Here is a 15331-nt window from a genome sequence, read left to right on the forward strand (position 1 = left end):
TTATTTTATATGTATTTAGGGGGTGTTAATAGGGATCAGTCTCTCAAAATGATGACCTTAGCTGCTTGTACCCATACAATGATTTCAACTGGGAAGGCCTCTTAACTTCGACTTTCAGGAAAAAAACTGAACACCTGACAACCTTCATGAAGATGTCAAGATTCAGTTATATGAAGTGTTCTTCCTGGACTGAGTAGATCCTGTGCAAGGGCACAGAGCCAGGAGTCCTTCCAAACTCAAGGCAAAAGCCTGGGTACTTTGCAAAGAATTCCATATTTTACTCCAAGAAAACACTGAGCAACAAGTTTTTTCCCCCACAGTGGCAATGAGGACTCTCAAAGTTTTCTTCGTCCGGGGGCTCAGTTGGTTAAATGTCTACCTTTGGCGCAGGTCATAATCCCGGGTTCCTGGGATTGAGCCCTGCCTCGGTCTCCCTGCTCAGCAGGCAGTCTGCTTCTCTTTCTGCCTCTGCCCCTCCCCCCGCTCATGCTCTCTGTCAGATAAATAAAATCTTAAAAAAATGAAATTTTCTTTGTCAAGTTTTCACACTCTAAAGTGACACAACAATAATACATTATGATCCTTTCTGAAATTCAGAACTCAAGGCAAAAAGAGTGGAAACCTGACTATGTATTTGCTGTTAAAATGATCATTGCCTTAAAGAACATATTTACAAACTCACAGGGTGGCTACAGGCACAAACCACAAAATCAACCACAAATCTAAGTCCGGCGAAACCTCAGATAAAGAGGTAGACACAGTACTATAAAAGATGTATGAAACCCTTCCTGCAAAAAAGAACTTCAAATATTAAATGAGGAAAGCACACAGAATTACCAACACCTACAGAAGTGGAAGCGTTACCGGGGAGAGTTCCCCGCTGGGAGATAAGGTTAGGGGCTGGGCCAGCACCAATGCTCGCTCTACGGGTAGGCAGCAGGGACGAGGTGACGCCTTGGGTCGGCGGTGGGCTCATGCAACTGTGAGGGCCTCCCGAGCAGAGCAAAGGAGTCAATTTAGCGGCTGAAGTACTCCCACTCTGTTAACAGGACAGATCCGACATCACGTTGACCTCCCCCTTGCCTCGAGAGTCGGATGTCCATAAACACCATTGTGTGAGCAAACTGCCCTTTTTCCTCCAACAGAAATCTGGCCTTTTCTCTTTCCTTCATCCATTTTGAGGAAAGTACTTCTTCCCTCACCAAACCCAGCCTCCACTGTGCCCTCACCTGTCTGACAATGCTCTGGATTAGTTTGTCCATGGTGAAGGCAATGTAGGCATGAATGGTGAACATCTCTCTCAGAGAATCTTCGTACTGTGACGAGTCTATGTTGCCATCTAGCAGGCTCCGCACCATGTCCAGGAAAGCTGGGTAATAATCTTCTACGTCAACATCCACTGTGGGAGAGATGGGAGAGGTGAGGCTTTATGCTGCTCGAGAAGGTCGGAGGAGAGCGCAGGGCAAGATCCTGCAGCTGGCCTAAAGAGCAACTGCAAGAACAAGCCCTAGGTATTCAAACACACACACTCAATCTGCCGCAGGCAGTGATGAAATCTGACAGGTGGCTACAATGGCCAGTGCGGTCTCTCAGACAAGAGTGACCCTGTAACTTTAACAGGGGCTCTAACGCTGTGTCCATGCCAAAAAGACACATCATTACGGTACCGTGGGGCTCTGCTTGACAGGAGAGCAGAACATCCCAGGGAAGAAGTTTCTTCATAAAGTTGCTGGCTCTCCTGCTGAGAGAGGAACCTGGCCTCCCAGCCTGCAGAGAGCATTCCTCACATGGGTCACTTGCTCATAAAGCTATTTCAATGAAGCATAAAGTGCTGATGAGAAAAGGCAGACAGCACCACACTCGAGCCCTGGGAAACCTCTCAGGAACAGAGAAATAGGAACCCAAATTAAATCCCCTATGAATAATGAAGTAATCTACATTTGTCAAAGTCCTTCTGTTTAAAAATGGATTCCCAACATTGTACTTCACAAATTACATTAAACGATCTTTACTTGCTGCACATGAATCACTTCAACCAGCAGCTAGAATCTTATCAGTTGTTAAACATTTGGCAACTAGCAGAGTGCAAAAGGAAGCATGAAAGGACTCTGCCTTTAGCTTCTGTAAGAAGTATTTACTGATCTCTGGTGCTGGCAATCAAGACGGGGGCATGAGGGGGCCACTGGGTATTGGTCATATTTGATCCAGGTACAGGTTACACAGGTGTGTTCACTTTGTAAAAATTCACTGAGCTATACAATTTGGATTTGTATATTTTTCTGTACGTATGTTGCACCTTAAGAAGTAGTTCACCAGGGGTGCCTGGGTGGCTCCTGGGGTTGAGCATCTGCCTCTGGCTCAGGGCATGACCCCAGGGTCCTGGGATCGAGTCCTGCATCAGGCTCCCTGCAAGAAGCCTGCTTCTTCCTCTGCCTGTGTCTCTGCCCCCCCTCTGTGTCTCTCTCATGAATAAATAAAATCTTAAAAAAAAAAAAAGTTCACTCAGCGAGGGGTGCCAGGGTGGTCCACTCAGTTAAGTGTCTGCCTTCAGCTCAGGTCATGATCCCAGAGTTCTGGGGTGGAGCCCCATGTCGGGCTACCTGCTCAGCAGGGAGTCTGCTTCTCCTTCTCCCTCTGCCTCTCTCTCTCAAATAAATAAATATCATTTTAAAAATAAAAAAAGTTCACTAAACTGGAAAAAAAGAAAAGTATAAGAATTCTTAGTCCCTAACATCTGACTCTGTTTGTAGCCTATACAGAGAAAACAGGCTGAGAGCAAAAGCTAAGTCCATCTCCATTTATTTCAAGTTTGATGAGTTCATCAAGGACATACAAAATGGTTTAAAAGCAACCGGCTTAACTTCCATCAGAGTATCACCTGTTCAGACCCCATAGCAAAGGCACGGGCTGTACTACTTAGACAGATGCCCTTATGCCAGAATAAAGCTAGGAGCTTTAAGCCAGACTTGTGCGCATGAGCTATAATCAGTGCAAGGCTTGGTGTCACTGTTCAAGACCCAACAATGTAAGCCTCAAATCAGGTTGAGTCAGTGGTCAAGACAGGATTAAGCCATTTGCTCTCATTTCTACATAAGCAGATGGAACCACCACCCTGAGATCCAAAAGCTGTCTCTCTCAGGTTAGGATTATCAAAATAAAGGTTTTTAACATTAATATCCAGTGTCACTAGCTCTTCAGCAGATAGGAAGTTAGGGCCACACATGGGTTTTCTTACATCAGCAACTGTTTTAAACAGTTTTTAAAAGATAATCCAGGGGCACCTGGGTGGCTCAACGGTTTAGTGCCAGCCTTTAGCCCCGGGCCTGATCCTGGAGCCCCAGGATCGAGTCCCACATCGGCTCCCTGCATAGAGCCTGCTTCTCCCTCTGCCTGTGTCTCTTCCTCTCTCTGTGTCTCTTTCATGAATAAATAAATATAATCTAAATAAATAATAAAATAAAATAAAGTAAAATAAAATAATCCACTCCACAGACTGGCTGTTTCTTCTACGGCACAGAAGAAAGGCTCCATGAAAAAAGTTTTTGGCTCACAGCTCAAACACGTAATTTATATTATCTAGAAGCAGGCAACAGAGAATTAGAATTATGTAAAGCATGTAGTGGCTTCCTCAGTTTGCATTTATTTTCCTTTTCCTCTGCTATCTTCATTCTTGTCCTGTCTGATCTGCTCTCTCACACCATCTCTTGACTTCCAATCTCCTTTCCATAAACTATTTCTATTTATTAAGAGCCATGGACCCCAGTGGCTAAAGTCTTGCCCAAACATATCTAAGAAAATCTGCATCTGTTAGGCATGAACTAGGAATTTATATTCTGTCATGAAGCAGAAAGGACTGTGACATTTGAGTCCCACCCTGTCCTTGAATACACTCTGCAAAACACCAAAGATCTGCCATTTGGGAAACTGATGACAACTGCCAGCCCCTCCCCAGGTGTCCATGGTAGCAGCCAATGAACGTCCATGATCCTAGCACTGCACAGGGTGCTCTGCATACTTTCCCCAATTCTCCCAACAAACCCACAAAGTATAAAGGAGCACCTCCATTTTACAGGCACGCAGGATGGGGAGCTCAAGTAAGGTCACACACCCAATCAATTGCCAAGCTAGGATCTGAACCCTGGTCAGGCTCTTAGGCCTGCCTGCCCATGCTCTATATGTCTAAAAGAAAGCGGTCTTGAGTCTAATTCGGCTCTGAGGGCCCCCAATTCCTCACATTGTCAGAAACCAAGAGCCTAAGCCACTCACTAGGTTCTTTGAGACGCAGCTGGATGGCAGGGCTGTCACTCTTGTCTCGTTTTATGCCCAGCACTTCCCGTTCCCACTCTCTCTCTCGGTTTTCTTCTTCAATTTGCCGTTCAGCTTGGGAACAAATCCGCAAGAGCCGCAAGCAGAGGATCTGGTGCAGTCGCATAAAGATATACCAGTTGTTATTAACATAGAAAAGGTTGTACACTTCATCCATCCCTCGTAACTTCTGAGCTGCTGTGTTACTAAACAGTAGCTTGGACTTTGGGGGACTGCCCCCAACACCATTGTGCTTCTTAGCTGCCCCTGTGGCTTCATCTACATCCATCTCTTCTTCTTCCTCTTCCTCCACATCCGAGAGATCACCTCTCTGAGCAAAGAGCAGATCTGGAATGAAGTGATGCATAATTTGCTTGATTTTATACTTGTCCTCCTTCTGAATGCCTGTCTGCCTCTTCACGTGGTGGATAATCAAAGCAGCAGCATCTTCCAGAATCTGTTTGTCTTCATATGCAAGTGAGAGGTGTGGGCCAATAGGTACACCAGCATTGTCTTCTGTAGCCTGCTCTTGCCTCTAATAGGAGAGAGACGCAAAGTATTATATGACATATCTCCAGCAACAACAAACAGACCTACGAGACGGCACCAGCAGTACATGCCATTATCAACCATAGTGGCAACTGTTTTCTAATCTGAAACTTGCAGAAACAGATCTAGATAATGCGGGAGGTGTGGTTTAACACCATAATAGTGGTTCTTCTAGATTGTGAAGACTTACTGGGGACAATTGGACAAAATTGGGACTATCTTTTAAAATTCTGTATTAGGGCAGCCCCGGTGGCGCAGCGGTTTGGCGCCGCCTGCGGCCTGGGGTGTGATCTTGGAGACCCGGGATCGAGTCCCACATCGGGCTCCCTGCATGGAGCCTGCTTCTCCCTCTGCCTGTGTCTCTGCCTCTCTCTCTCTGTGACTATCATAAAAAAAAAAAAAAAAAAAAAAAAAGAAGTGTGAGGTTTAAAAAAAATAAAATAAAAAATAAAATAAAATTCTGTATTAGTGGGGAGGCATGGGTGGCTCAGCAGTTTAGCGCCTGCCTGCCTTTGGCTCAGGGCATGATCCTGGAGACCCGGGATCAGGTCCCGTGTCGGGCTCCCTGCATGGAGCCTGCTTCTCTCTCTCTCTGTGTCTCTGCCTCTCTCTTTCTGTTTCTCATGAATAAATAAATAAAACCTTTAAAAATAAAAAAATAAAATAAAATTCTGTATTAGTATTTATGGATATGGAGGATACAACAAGAGGCCTACGACTGGAGGTCTAGAATCTTGGGTGAGGGCCACTGGGGTAGCTCAGTGGTTGAGCATCTGGCCTTTGGCTCAGGTTGCAATCCTGGGGTCCTGGGATCGAGTCCCGCATCAGGCTCTCTATGGGGAGCCTACTTCTCCCTCTACCAATGTCTCTGCCTCTCTCTGTGTCTCTCATTAATAAATAAATAAAATCTTAAAAAAAAAAAAAAAAAAGAAGAAGAAGAAGAAGAATCTGGGGTAGGGGTGTGGGAGGTGACAGATTTAAAACAATTGGCAAAATAGAGATGCTTATTTAAGCTTATAGAAGAGCTCATTTTACTATTCTCTCCCTTTTCACATATGTTTGACATTTTCATGATAAAAAACATTATTTTATTTTATTTTTAAAGATTATTTATTTATTTATTCATAGAGACAGAGAGAGAGAGAGGCAGGCAGAGACACAGGCAGAGGGAGAAGCAGGCTCCATGCAGGGAACCTGACATGGGACTGGATCTCGGGTCTCCAGGATCACGCCCTAGGCTGCAGGCGGCGCTAAACCGCTGCGCCACCGGGGCTGTCCAAAAACATTTTTTTTATTTTTTTTATTTTTTTATTTTTTATTTTTTTTTAAAAACATTTTTTTTAAACTCAAGATCACATAACTTTTAGGAATTCTCAATCATACTATATTTATGTGTCTATCCCCACCCCATGACTGTGAGCTTGTCCAAGAAAGCAGGATTAATTTCTTAATCATCTCTGTACCCTGGCTCCCAGTACTATATACACTCCTGGTAAGTATCCTGAATAAACAACGATTAGAAAGTGTCTGGGGATTAATGATAAGTGTTTTGGTTGTGGGAAGTTGAGAGGAGCTACGTGAATGAGAAAAGGTATCATTTTGAGGGAAACAGACGGGAAGACAAGTGGAGGAGGGAGGCAGCAGGCACAGACAAAGCCAGGATAGTAAACTGGGAAACTAGTAAAGCAGTTTAGGAATAAAGGTGAGGCTTAGATTTAAAATGTAGAATCAGGAATAGAAGTCTGTGACAGTTTTGAAGCAAGAATCACCTTGTCTCGGAGGGTCTTCTTTCATATAACAAAGATAATTTCCAGGAATCAAAGCCAGGCTGAACATAAAGACTGGGGTCCTCTCACAGATAGAGAAACTTCCCACTCACCTCATCATAGATGCTCTCAATCTCGTTGAGTAAGCTCTTTGACCTCAGGACCTTGGTGTCGTTCTGTTTAAAGTTGATGCCCTGGTGGTCCAAAGACTTCAAGTAGTATTTCTCATTTTGCTCTCTCCACACCTTGTTAAATCCTCTCTGAGCTTCTCGCCATTCTTCCTCTTTCATCTTCAATCTGGTGAGGGGTGGGGGGTGTGGAAAGGACAAGACATGGGAATTCGGATGTGGGAGTTCTAAGGGAGGGAGTTAAACTCTTTGGATTTGAATCCTGGCTCTGCCATACTAGACTCTGTTTCCTTATTGGGAAAATAGGGATGACAGCGCCTACTCTCCAAGGTTTCCAAGTGGGAAATGTGTCAGACTTACTTTCTTTCAAAAGTCAAAAGATATAACAGGTCTGTCAAAATTATTGGCAACTTGGGATACTGTTACTGAAATTGTTATATTGTTATTCAATCCAGGCTTGAACTCTGTTACATGAGGAAATAACTCCTCCAGGACTTATTTAGGGGAAGTGATTTGTCCCAAAGTCAGAAATCTTACCTCGAATAGTTATTTCTCAACATCATTCCACCCAATACCCTTAAAAAGGGGTTTACTTTCTTGGCCGGCTAAAACAAGCACATCTCTTTGCTGCAGGACTTCTAAGAATGTTCACTATGCTAATATAAATGCAGAAGTCCAAGAGCAAAGAACTTGCACAGTAATGCTCCTTTGCACACAATTTGGGAATTTCTGATGGTAACAACAGATCTTAACACTCTAGAAGTGTAGAAGAAAGTAAAATCAAAACCAGCACTAGAACTGAAGAATATCCTACGTCTCAAAGCCAAAGTTAAATGCTGCTGGCATGGCAAGAAGAGAAAAAGCCTGTGCCAGCTCTTGAGCAAAGTCTGGGGAGGAACAATAAAATCTGGGCATCTGTGAGCTGTGCAGCAGACAAGAGTTTGCACCACCCGTCTCAGGTGGAACTGAAAGAGGACCCAGCTGTTAGCTGGGATTCCATGTGGTCCAAAGAGCCATGGACTTAAAGGAGCCTGGGGCTCACCCTAGGTCTGGCCTCCTCCTTGATGCCTGGTCTTATGTGGGTACAACAGCCCCTGTACACCTCAGGCCGAAGGCTTGTCAGGAGGTAAGATGTTCTTGGTAAAAATGCCAAGCTAGTAAGTCTTTTTAAATAAACCACCAATTTTACAAAGACAAAGAGATTTTTCTTATTAAAAAACAAAGATGTTAACAATGGTTAGTACTGAGTGGCAGGAATGTGGGTGGCTGTATTCTGCTCTGTTCTTTTCTGTATTTTAAAATATTCCCTTAAACACACAGAGCATTCCACTGTGGACTTTCAAGGTTTGTTCTCTATTGCTGGTTACACAGAAACCCTTCAAGAAGCTCCACTATCCCATGCTGCACCTAATTTCCAACCACCAGCATTGAGGTGAAATAGAGGCCTCATGGAATAACCAGGTTGAAAATGAAGGCCGTATTTAAGGGGACACCGAACCTGTCACGAAGCACACTAAAGCACGAAGAACATATTCAGTTACCTTTTAAGGACAATTGGGACGGCAATGGAGGGGTTCTTCCTCAGACCATCGATGATGTCAGCTGCTTTATCAGCATATATCCTCTGGAGTGCTTTTCGATGAATAACTTCCGACGTGCCCCCAAGGGTGTTGTCCAAGCGAAATTTGGCTTGTTCCTCAGCAGACAAGCGAGAAAGCTTCTTCTGTATTGCTTCCAGAACCCGAATCGTTGCCAGATTGGTCTCTAAAACTACATCAAGCTAAAGCAAAAGACAAAGTGTGCTCAGGATTTATAATAGAATAGCGGTCTGGAGTATGAAGTATGGAGTCAAATTCCTTGGACTTGAATCCTAGCTCCGCCATAGCAGCTACACAAAATTGTATTTGCTTATCAATAAAGTAGGGATAACACCACCTATTCTCAGAGGCTATTTTCTAGATGAAATGATATAACCCAAATAAAGGGTTTAGTGCAAGGCCTGGCACATAATATCCAATAAATGATAGAAAAGTAGTAGTCGTTACTTCTAACACCACCAATGTGCTTTGTTTAGGACTACTAACCCCAAATCAGAGGGACCTCATAGGAGGCAACCTTACTGACACTTTCCCCTGAACTTTCCTGGATTGCTAAGACCTGTTACAAATGATAAAATAAAATGAAACAAAACACACAACAATCCTCAGAAGACCATTCAAGATAAATCAGTCTTTTTTTTTTTTTTTTAAGATTTTATTTATTCATTCATGAGAGACACAGAGAGAGAGAGAGAGGCAGAGACACAGGCAGAGGGAGAAGCAGGCTCCACGCAGGGAGCCCGATGTGGGACTCGATCCCGGGTCTCTAGGATCACGCCCTGGGCCGAAGGCGGCGCTAAACCGCTGAGCCAACAGGGCTGCCCAAGATAAATCAGTATTATGTGTAAGGTTTCTCAGGGTAACTTAAAATATTTAAATATTTAATAGCCTTGTTCTATATCCAGTAATAAGAGCAGTGACTATCATTCCTTAAGGACTTCAACGTTGTATTTGTGGGTAATCATTTAAATTTTTTTTTAATTTTTTTTTATTTATAATAGTCACCCAGAGAGAGAGAGAGAGAGAGAGAGAGGCAGAGACACAGGCAGAGGGAGAAGCAGGCTCCATGCACCGGGAGCCCGACGTGGGATTCAATCCCGGGTCTCCAGGATCGCGCCCTGGGCCAAAGGCAGGCGCCAAACCGCTGCGCCACCCAGGGATCCCAATCATTTAAATTTTAACAGAACTCCTCGCACTTACTTTCTGGCAAGGGCCTAGCCATATCTGGTTAAGGATATGACTGGCAACCTCTAATAACTCTTTTCCTAGGCTTCACACAAGATTTTCTAAATGAGAAACAGAAAACAAAGTAAACGGCAAGTCTTGAGGCCCTATAAACCAACTGTCTACAGAATTGTTCCCTAGGGGCGCCTGGGTAGTGCAGTCAGTTGAGTGTCCAACTCTTGGTTTTGGCTCAGGTCAGAATCTCTAGGTCGTGAGATTGAGCCCAAGGTAGGGATCAGCATGGAATCTGCTTGAGATTTTCTCTCTCTGCCCCTCCCCCTCTCAGGTGTGTGCACTCTCTCAGGTAAAAGGAAGAAGGAGGAAGGAGGAAGGAAGAAGAAGGAAGAAGGAAGAAGAGAGTTCCTTAAATTTTCTAACTTGGGGGACGCCTGAGTGGCTCAGTGGTTGAGCGTCTGCCTTAGGCTCAGGGCGTGATCCTGGGATCCAGGATCGGGACTGAGTCCCACATGGGACTCCTTGCAGGAAGCCTGCTTCTCCCTCTGCCTGTGTCTCTGCCTCTCTCTCATGAATAAATAAATAAAATCTTAAAAAAAAAAAAATTCTAGCTTGGGGACTGTGGTACTCATTTTGTCCAGTATTTCTGGTCCCTTTCACCTGATTATGGACAAGTGATGAACTGAACTTCCCGGCTCCCTTGTGGTAGAAGAGAGTCATCTACCTAGTTCCAATGAGTTTGTGGACAGGTGAGTTGAAGTAATGTTTGTGACTTCTAAGCTAGAGCATCTAAGAGGGTAAGACTTCTGAGCTCTTTTCCCTTCAGTGACTCGCAATATTCAAGACGATGATACTTGGTCTGCCTAGGTCCCCAAAGTAATTTTGATGAGCAGGATCTCCTACCAAATATCAAAGCACATGTAGCATGATCAAGAAAGGCATGTTTTTTCAAGCCCACTGAAATCTGGGGGTTGTCCACACTGCAGGATCAGTAACTTATCCTGATGTATAATGGAATGCTCCTTCAAACTAGCCCATCCTAAGCACATGCACGCACACCTTCATCATCATTCCTGTAATCACAAATGGGAAATGCAGTGCTTGCCTTTCACAGGCACACCAGCTGAGAATAGGAACATCCTGTCAGAAAAAAGATGCCAATCTCTGCCTTCTACCTCCTTATCTAAACTTACTAAACATAGGTAACAAGGAAATGCTTTCTTTAGCCTGATAAAACTTTCCATGGAAGTTAGCATGTCATGATTTTATTTTGTGCAAATGGCTGAAACTCCTCATGAACACTGGGGCTAGTCACCTGCCAGTAGCCAAGCAACATGTGGCCTTTCATTCAAGACATGCCAGAAACAGCTGAGTAAAGTGTGAAGGGGGATGGCTGGCAGAGCTAAATCAGCATGGATTAAAAAAAAGATCTCTCTCTCTCATTTATATGTGTAAGTGAGGCCACTTTTATATAATAAATACATTAAATAGGATACACATCATTTTACTTCTTCAAACACATTTTTTTGTTGATGAGATCAGTGAGCTAGACGTTTTAACACACCAGGGATTCTAAGCCCACTCTTAGTACTCCTACTCCCGGTACACAGACTATCACCTCACTTACTCCAGCCTCTTACCCTCCCAACTACTTTGAAATAAAGCCCTAATTTCGCTTTCTTTCACAAGGAGCCAAATCCATAGCAGATACAGAGAGAAGAATTCCAGTTCTCACAGGAGAGCTGGTTTGCTAACCATGTCAAGATACCCGCTAAGAATAATACACACTTTAAATAATTAAACCTCTTTAAGAAAGTCCAGTCAGCCTTAAGATACTGTTTCATATACCCTGTAAAACACAATAACCTTTAAAACACCATTAAAAATTCAAGGAATTATTATTCAGCCATCAATGGATAACTTTAAAAGGGTTAAAGTGGCCTAGATAGGTCACTTTGCCCTAAGATATTACTAATATATTGATGAATTCATAAAGCATTTACTACTGAAGAACATGAGCTTTTGGCTCTTCAGTCTTAAAAAGCCAAGCCTCACAGATAGTTATATTTAAGATATTTTAGCATTTAGTGCCTCTCATTTCTACAACCTTCAAATGATAAAGGAGCTTGTACCTCAAAGCGCTCATCTTCACAACGATAGATGTGTTCTTCATACTGGGTTTTCTTGGAACTAACAAAGGTGGAGTCCTCAGACCAGGAAGGGAAGGAAACCCAAGTATCATTTAAAACCTTTGGGTAAAAGAAGAGAAACTGAAGCCAAAGTGTAACAAAGCTTTCCAGTGATTAAGCATTCTCAGTAAAAAGACAGACACAACCCTAGGGGATGGGAAAAACTACTAACATTACAGCTTTCACCTTTAGCAAGTTTGCAAAAGATGGAAAAGGTTCTGGATAGAAGCATACAACATTTTCTTCTGAGAAAAGACAGAGAAGGGTCTTGATTTCCTCATTCACATAAATTCTTGAACCCTGGTGTCACTCCCTTCCAGAGGAAGCAGAAAATTCAGGGCTGGTCCTTTCTAGGGAAGGCCTTACCTCTTTGCAGAGAGGAGTCCGTCCTGTACACTTGGGCTGCTGGTAACTCTTTGGTAGGGCTCGATAGCTGGAGCCCAACCGTTTACAAGAAGCATAATCTATCTCCATGGCAATGCCCTCTGTGGCTCGTTCCTTTGGAAAGGTTTCCAGATGTACAGACTCCTTATAGCCCAGAAAGTTTTTAAACCAATTAAACAATTCAGGGAATTTCCTGAAGAATCAAACCAAAAACTGGTGAGCAATTAGAAGCATGGTGCAGTTATCCTGAGGTATGGCTGCTACTATTTGGTGTTGGGTCTGCTACCAGGGACAGACTTGGTCCCCTCTGCTACCAGGGACTAATTCCAATGACAATTATTATTTCCTGCCTAAGAAGTCCTGCTTCTGGGTATCTGGCTTCCCTTCTTCTTATAGAGCACTCCAAGACCAGTTAGGGTGCTGATGGAAGAGCTACACTGAAACTAAGCAATAACCCGCTGTTCTTCTAATCGAGAAGACCACTTTAATGCTCAGATCATTCTTAGGTTATCAAATACAGTCAAAATTCTAGAACCCTAGAAGAGACTGGTCTCTATAAACATCCAACACTGGTCAGCGCCTTGGGAAACCACTGGTCTTGGCTGATGCCCTCTTTGCCTATTTTTCCATCTGTAGAGTTAAACTAGAAGAATTCCCAGAGGACTCCTATGACACTGACATTTTATGAGTCAACTAACTGACTTACGATGATCAAAATTATTTTTGCTTATCACATACCCCCACCTCCATACCGCACACCAGGACTTAGCCCCTCACTCCACTTACCCCAGGAAAGGAGAGACTAGCTGCACAAGCTCAGCCCGAGAGATCACCTCCTGGTTAAAGATAACAAGACAACGCAGGAAATTCTCATAGGCCTCTGCGCTCCTCAGAGCCTTTCGGACCTTACGGAGACAATCAGAAGAGAAACAGTTAGATGGGGCATCAAAAGATGCTGGACTCCTTTTAAAAGATTGAGCAAAAAAAATTAAAAAAAAAAAAAATTGGGCAAATTGGGATGCCTGGGTGGCTCAGCAGTTGAGCTTCTGCCTTTGGCTCAGGGCATGACCCTGGAGTCCCACGATCGAGTCCCACACGGGGTTCCCTGTGTGAAGCCTGCTTCTCCCTCTGCCTATGTCTCTGCCTCTCTCCGCGTCTCTCATGAATAAATAAAATCTTAAAAAATAAAAAAATAAAAATAAAAGATTGGGAAAATTTATTTATTTATTAGATTTTATTATTTATTTATTCATTCATGAGAGACAAGGAGAGAGGCAGAGACATAGGCAGAGGGAGAAGCAGGTTCCAGGAGAGTAGCCTGATGTGGGACTTGATCCTAGGACCTGGAGATCACACCCTGAGCCAAAGGCAGATGTTCAACCACTGAGCCACCCAAGAGTCCCACAAGATTGGGGAAATTTAAACAGTTACTTGATGATACCTAGTTACCCTACCAAAAACTAGTTAACCTAGTTTTTGTTGCTTCTAACAGATGCTTACAGCAAGACTCTTTGTCAACACTGTCTTCAAACTCTGGTAACCTTGAATAATTTTTCTTTCTTTTTAAAAGATTTTATTTATTTATTCAAGAGAGACAGAGTCTAGAGAGGCAGAGGGAGAAGCAGGCTCCCCATGGGGAGCCGGATGCGGGACTTGATCCCAGGACCCTGGAATCATGACCTGAGCCAAAGATGCTCAACCACTGACCCACCCAGATGCCCTGAATAATTTCTTAAGACACTTCTGCCCTCTGACCTGATCCTTTTCCTTCCTCCACTTATAATCCTGAACATTTTAATGTCCAAAAATCTAAAAATGTTCAATAGCATACACAAGGTAAAACTAGCCTGGCTAGATGAGCAATCCAGCCAAGTAAATGAGTAAATATTTAATATTGTGGTCCTTTAATGAGGACTGTAGACAGATCCTCACCAAACCAAGTAGTTTAGCAATAACCCTTTATCCAGGCTCCTGTATACTTTTACAACTGTCAGTAGACACTATATGGAATATTAGTTTTCAAAGCTAAAGATGAAAGAAAACTGTACTTTTGGTACTATACACCATACTCACTTTTAAATTTTTATTAGTCTTTAAACACACAGAGAAGTAGACCAAACAGTGTAGTGAACCCCATGTACCTGGCCCAGGCTCAATGATCAACACGTAGTAAATTCTATTTCATCTATAACCATTTCCTCCACCACTGAATTTTAAAGCAAATTTCAGACATTTCATCTATACAGCTGACCTCTGAACAACATGGGTCTGAACTGTGTCCGCCTACACCTGAATTTTGACATACAGCACTGTAAGGTATTTCCTTTCTGATTTTAATAACATTTTCTTTTCTCTAGCTTATTATACAGTATATCATACATAGAGCATGCCAAGTAAGTGTTACTCGAGTGTTAAATATCATCAGTAAAGCTTCTGGTTAACAGTGAGTTTTGGGGAAGCCACAAGTTACACTCAAGTTTTCAACCCACATTATTCAAGGGTCAACTACATATCAGCATCTACCTCTGAGAAAGAAGTACTCCAAGAACAAACAAATATCATCACTCTTTAAAAATTTAACTTATTTACGCCGCACCCCTCCAGTCTTTCATTGTCACTTGTCGGCATTTCCCTCCAAGTGCCCAGGCAGCCCCCGGAAACTGTTCAAGAGCCAGGGATTCAACTGTTAGGCAGGACAGCTCACTCAGGCACAGAAGGCTGGAGAGAGCCCAGGAGAAGCCAATCACAGAGATGCTAAAAACACCTGCCCTTTGCAAAAACACAAAGGTGCAAGATAGAGTAAATCTGCACCAGATCAACCCAGGCTGGTTCCTGCCAGTGAGAAGTCTGACAGTTATCAATTACCCTGATAAAAGCAGCCTGCTAATCAAGTTGACTCCAAGGAGGAAGTCAGACACAGGAGGAGAGTTAAACCAATCTACCACACACACTGTTTACACCAGTCATTGCACCACTGGCTACGTCTCAGGATCACCTAGGGAACTCTGAAAACATACAAGTAAATCAAAACTCACACAAACCCTATATATGATACCACAAATAAATGCCACAAGCAATTAGAAGATTACAAGTCATCTGAAGTCCTCAACAACTGGACCGACTTGGATTATCAACAACTGGGAGCCCCAAACATCTTTCAAGAGTAACATCATGGGATCCCTGGGTGGCGCAGCGGTTTGGCGCCTGCCTTTGGCCCGGGGCGCGATCCTGGA

General features: G+C 43.4%; 1 protein-coding gene and 1 long non-coding RNA gene across 4 annotated transcripts in view; one reads left to right on the forward strand and one right to left on the reverse strand.

Moving 5' to 3' along the window:
- SIN3A (SIN3 transcription regulator family member A) overlaps positions 1-15331 on the reverse strand; it is a 74939-nt gene that overhangs the window by 21666 nt on the left and 37942 nt on the right. For all 3 annotated transcript variants that reach the window (XM_077881974.1, XM_077881973.1, XM_077881972.1), the window contains 7 exons: positions 12885-13003; positions 12081-12291; positions 11658-11774; positions 8290-8528; positions 6734-6917; positions 4267-4840; positions 1230-1399 (listed from right to left, as the gene is read on the reverse strand). In XM_077881974.1, the coding sequence (XP_077738100.1) occupies positions 1230-1399; positions 4267-4840; positions 6734-6917; positions 8290-8528; positions 11658-11774; positions 12081-12291; positions 12885-13003 (1614 nt within the window). The remainder of the gene's footprint in view (positions 1-1229; positions 1400-4266; positions 4841-6733; positions 6918-8289; positions 8529-11657; positions 11775-12080; positions 12292-12884; positions 13004-15331) is intronic.
- LOC144303579 (uncharacterized) overlaps positions 1-15331 on the forward strand; it is a 33626-nt gene that overhangs the window by 4456 nt on the left and 13839 nt on the right. The window lies entirely within an intron of this gene.

The sequence above is a fragment of the Canis aureus genome, chromosome 32, assembly GCF_053574225.1.
Source record: "Canis aureus isolate CA01 chromosome 32, VMU_Caureus_v.1.0, whole genome shotgun sequence".
Taxonomy (NCBI): domain Eukaryota; kingdom Metazoa; phylum Chordata; class Mammalia; order Carnivora; family Canidae; genus Canis; species Canis aureus.